We start from the raw sequence: 5,343 nt of genomic DNA on the forward strand, positions 1-5,343 counted from the left end.
CTCATGGTATCTGAGGCTTTGGGATTTTCAAGTGGTCCCATACTCAGGGGGCCATCAAAGATGGATGGAATGGTAAGATGGGAGAAAGGCATGAAGGGACAGAAGGAAGGGACAAGACTTGGTACAGTGGAAAGAACTTTGATTTGGAGTCAGAATCCTGTTTCTGCCATTACTGCCTATAAAACCTTGGGCAAATCATGTAATTTCTCCAAGTCTTGCTTTTCTCCTCTGTAAAATGGGACCATTGGTCTAGATGACTTCTGAGGTTTCCTCTACCTCAGAGTCAATGATCCTATGATCGTCTATGTCTCCTGGGACTTTGAGATCTCAACAACCAATCTTCCTGCCTCCCCTCCATTTCTGCCCATGCACTGGTTGGGTTCTTGACATTAGCACTTTAGAAAAGAGGAGAGTTAAAAGTATTTTTAAAGGTTTTTAATGACCAATCATTCATTCTCAGTTCACAACTCAACCATGTCCACCAGGTGGCAAAAGAAAGTATGATATATCAAAGACGATCACTAGAGTATAAAATTCCACGAAGATCGAGATATTCCTTTTTTTTAAAAATTGTGTATCTCTCCCAGCATCTAGCCCTGGGCTTACAGGGAGGGCATTTAATAAATATTGGTTTAATTGAACTGAAATGGATATTTTCTGTATTTGGGGAGAGAAAAGGAAATTGGAATCTTTTGTCAGACAGATGATAAATTCAAAATCCATGTGTGGGGGGGGGGGGGGGGGGGGGACCAGATCTGTTTTTGACTTGGCTGGATGCTGAATGACTCTGGTGGTTTTGATTAAGTCTTCTGCCTCTTCCTGTTCGTCCATTTCTCAAACATCAATCTCAATATCAACAGTCCCATTCTTCTTCCATGATCGTCTCACTTCCTTGGGAGACTTGGGAGAGTAAAGGAGTTGGGTACTTACAATGGATATGGAGCTGTCTCCAGGAAAATGGACAGAGGTGGGCTTGTGTCTTCAGCCTGTCTCGGGCTTGTTCTCATGCCAGAGCTGGTACTAGTCCTGGTGTACCCCGATGGGATCATTGACCACTGTGTCTCCTACAGTGAGAATGTAACTGAGATCGGGAAGAATGGAGTGAGGGACAGGAAAAGGGAGCCACTGAAATTAGCTCCCTGGACCCCTTATTGAGGGAGGGGCCTACAAGAGGGGAGAACTAAATGTGAGGTGAGATCAAGAGTCTCTGAGGCTAGATGGGTGTGAGCCTGACAGCATTCTCTTCTCCAGCTCCTTTCAGGAGACAGGAATGGGTTCATGTTGAGAAACAAGAGTCCAGGGCTCTTGGCTCCGACTTGTCTGCAAACACCGGGATACCTAGGGTGTAAGTATCCATGGATAGGTTCTGGGCTCAGCTCCCCTGCACCCCTGGTGGGGAGGGACTGAGTGAGGCTCAAGGGAGGCAACCTGGGCCCCACTAGCCCTGGCTACTTTTGGACAAGTAAGCCACCAGTGCCACCACCACTGCAATATAGACACCGGTGCCAATGGTGATGGAGAGGATGGCCAGGAAGAGGGCTCGTCGAGAAGTCATGCTGGCCAGGTGAAAGTCCCCTTTGGAGATGGCCTTGCTGGTCTAGGAAAAGAGAAGCCACATAAGCAGGACTGCTGTCACTCTGGACCTATCCTTCAAAGGCCACTTGGGGATCTAGAGGACAGTGGAGCAGGCCCACAGGGGAAAAGAAAATAATTCCCCAGGGATTTGATTTAACTTAATTCTTCCTTCTCTAAAAATCTCTGACCTAAGCCAGCCAAAAGCATAGGAATGTATTATTCAAGTAAATAGGATGTCATTAAAAATGAGCCGAAACTGTCAGAGCAGGGCCATTCCTATGTTGTCCCTTTAGGCATTATGTCTTGGGCAAATTATACAGCACCCACTTCAGCCCCAATAGTTACTCAAGTGAAATCATGAATAAAAAACTAAACAAAACAAGATATCTGAAACTATCAAAGATAGCTTTGAATGGGAAGCAAATGCCATCTTAAAAGACAACTTATTGAGTGTGGGGAAAGGAAGACATGGAGAAATGAAAGAGCATATATTGTGTGACACTAAACCAGTATGGGGACTATTGAAGGGTTGGCGTTCTCTCTCTCTCTCTCTCTCTCTCTCTCTCTCTCTCTCTCTCTCTCTCTCTCTCTCTCCATCTCTCTCTCTCTTTCTTTTTTATATCCCCACTTTTCCCCCTTCTTCCCCCATTCTTTCCCTTTCTCTCTCTCCTTAACCCCTTTCTCTTCCTCCCCTTCTCCCTTTTCTCTCTATCTCTCTGTCTGTCTGTCTCTTTCTCCTCTCTGTCTCTGTCTCTTCCTCCTTTTCCCTTTCCCTCCCTCCCTTTCTGTGTCTTTCTCTTTCTCCTTCCCTCTCTCCCTTTCCCTCCTTCCTCTCTCTCCCACTCCCCATCCCCCTTTTCTCTTTGTCCCTCTGTCTCTGTCTCTGTCTGCCCTCTTTCTTTCTATAATTCTTTTTTTTTCCTTTTTTTTTAAACCCTTACTTTCCATCTTGGAGTCAATACTCTGTATTGGTTCCAAGTTAGAAGAGCGGTAAGGGTAGCTGCCCCCTCTTTCTATAATTCTTAGGTTTTTATTAGACACTGCTGAGATAGCCATTTTCTAAGCCCAAAAGTACCCCTGCTCAGGGCTAGAAGTTATTGTCTAATTCACTACCTTCCTGAGGGCTGATTGCCTATGGGAAGTGGGCATTAGGGTTTAGAGCCCAGACTTTCCTTTGTACTGTAAAAGCATAGGTAGGGTGGTCCTTTCTTTTGAAAGAAAAGTCTTGCTCCAACCTGCATCCCACACCTCACCTACAAATGCCACCCAATGAACCTTACCCTTTGTGAGAAGTAAAAGGCAGCAATGCCCAGGGGCCAGAAGCAGCAGAGCATGGAGAAGATGGCAAGGCCAAGGTGGTCCCTCGGTGGAAGTGTGAGGAAACCATCTTCACTCTCACTGGCACTGGAGGAATCACTCTGGAAGATATCAGGAGAAGGTTTAGGTCAGTGATGGTGAACCTATTGCATGGGTGCCAGAGATGGCATGTAGAGTGCTCTCTGTGGGCAAATGGCTGTCCTCCCTTCCCTCCCAGTTTGTTACTAGCAAGGCAGAGGGACTCTGGTGGAACTGCTCCCCTCCCCTTCTTCACTGCGCCTGATGACATTTTTCACATCCTCCACCCCTCTGTCTAGCAGCTAATGGGAGCACACAGGGGGTAAGGTGGAACTATAGATATGAAAAGTAACTATCTTAGCAATGAAAGCTTGGAGAGTTTAAGTGACTTGCCTAAGGTCACACAATGATAGACAGAGGCAGAGACAGGAGAACTCTGTTCTCTTGACTTGGTTCATGCCCAGGCCCAGCTTTCTTTCCTTACCCTATGCTTCTCTCCATTAAGCTCACCTCATCATCATCTTCTTCCTCCACCTCTAGAAACTCTTCTTCCACTTCGAAGGATACTGTCTGGATTTTGGCATCCTCCTCAGCCTCGCCGGGTCTCTGGACTCTCTCAGGGGTGCTGGCCTGGGGCTCCTTGCTCTCTGTGAAGGTAGTCTCACAGCTATCTCCTTTCCACTCCTTTGCTTTATCCTTGACTAGGAGAAAGTTGGACCCGTAAAGTGCCTCTACAGCCAGCTGCAGGGACCCTGCATCTAACAGTTGGTGGGTTCTGGCTTGGCCAGCACTGCTGAAGAGGTAGGAATAGAGCTTCTCCTGGCAGTCCCAAGTCGGAGAGTCCTCATGGAAGGGATACGGGCTGGCAAGATGGCCATTACTCCTGGCCAGCAACGGATTGTGCACATCATTCAGGCTCTCCATGTCTTCTGGGGTGGGAGTAGAGGGATTAGTACAGGTGTTTGGTTGAGCCACAACTGGGGATGGGAATGAAGCCTTCAAGGAGTCTGCTGAAAGAAGAGGACACAGTTGTGGGATTGGGGGGCTATCCAATCATTGATAAAAAAGGAAACCTAGGGGGCAGCTAAGTGGCTCAGTGGATTGATTGAGAGCCACATCCAGGGACAGAAGGTCCTGGGTTCAAATTTGGATTTAGATACTCCCCAGCTGGGTGATTCTGGGCAAGTCACTTGAACCCCATTGCCTAGCCCTTACCATTTTTCTGCCTTAGAACCAATACAAAGTATTGATTTAAGATGGAAGGCAAGGATTAAAAAAAAGGAAATCTAGCTCTAGGAATACTTTAAAGACTATGCATGTCCCAGGCTTTATAAGAAGGACCTTTTTGTCCTGAGGGTCAACTAGGTGGTATAGTGGATAGAGCTCTGGAACCTGGAGTCAGGGACACTCATCTTCCTGAGTTCAAATCTGATCTCACAGACTTCCTAGCTGTGTGGCCCTGGGCAAGTCATTTAACCCTCTTTGCCTCAATTTCCTCATCTGTAAAATGAGCTGGAGAATGAAATGGCAAACCATTCCAGGATCTTTGCCAAGAAAACTCCAATGGGGTTATGAAGAATTGGACATGACTGAAACAACTAAATAGCAACCCTTGCATTGGGCATAATTCATGGACCTGGAATATGCTGACTTTTACCTGATAGCAAGCCTTTTTAGAGGGAAGACCAGGCTTCCTGAGCTCAGGGTCTTAAGTTTGGTTAACTAAAGATGATGACAGGATCAAGACAGAGAATGTGGGAGACATACAGTAAAGGCTTTTGAATCAAGGGGTGACTTTAGGTAGGTTTTACACAACTCTGACTTCAGGAACCCAGCAAAGGAACAGGAGAGGATAAGCCTTTCCTGATTCTATGGGCCAGGATAGATAAAGGATGCATCATGGGTACAGTGAGTTAAAGAACTTGAGTTCATAGGATCATAGATCTAGGATCAGAAGGGACTTAAAAGGCATCCTAGTCCAACCAATTTTAGAAAAAAGGAACAGTCTTTAAAAGGTTAATAGAGTTGTCCTATGTCCAAAGTGGTAGTAAATGGCATAGCTAAATTTAAACTCAGGTCCCATAACTCTAAGTTCAATGGGAAAGTCCAAAGCTCTTTACATTATACCTCTGAAACTTAGTACATGTATGACTGAGCAAGTAATCTGACTTCCCCGAGCCTCAGTTCCCTTATATGTATAAAAAAGGGAAAAGGTGAGGAGGAGAGCTGGACTAGATGACTTCTCAGATAACTTTCAGCTCTAGATCTAAGGTCCTATGCGGACAGAAAGGCATAAAGAAGAGCCAAAGTATTATCAGTGACCTACAGGCCAGGGTTTGCTCCTATTCCTTTTTAAACTATTTTAAATCCTTACTTTCCATTTTAGAATCAACAAGTATTGGTTCCAAAGCAGAAAAGTGGTAAGGGTGAGGC

The 5,343-nt window shown here is 45.8% G+C and overlaps 1 protein-coding gene across 1 annotated transcript; it reads right to left on the reverse strand.

Annotated features, from left to right (window-relative positions):
- Nucleotides 1-1,438: 1,438 nt before the first annotated feature.
- Nucleotides 1,439-3,909, reverse strand: SYNDIG1L (synapse differentiation inducing 1 like). Its single transcript, XM_044662076.1, has 3 exons — nt 3,421-3,909; nt 2,856-2,993; nt 1,439-1,597 (listed from the first exon to the last, which is right to left on the reverse strand). Exons 1-3 carry the CDS (start codon nt 3,832-3,834, stop codon nt 1,439-1,441), a joined length of 711 nt encoding a protein of 236 aa, XP_044518011.1. The 5' UTR covers nt 3,835-3,909.
- Nucleotides 3,910-5,343: the final 1,434 nt, after the last annotated feature.

Source organism: Gracilinanus agilis, chromosome 2, assembly GCF_016433145.1.
Source record: "Gracilinanus agilis isolate LMUSP501 chromosome 2, AgileGrace, whole genome shotgun sequence".
Classification (NCBI taxonomy): domain Eukaryota; kingdom Metazoa; phylum Chordata; class Mammalia; order Didelphimorphia; family Didelphidae; genus Gracilinanus; species Gracilinanus agilis.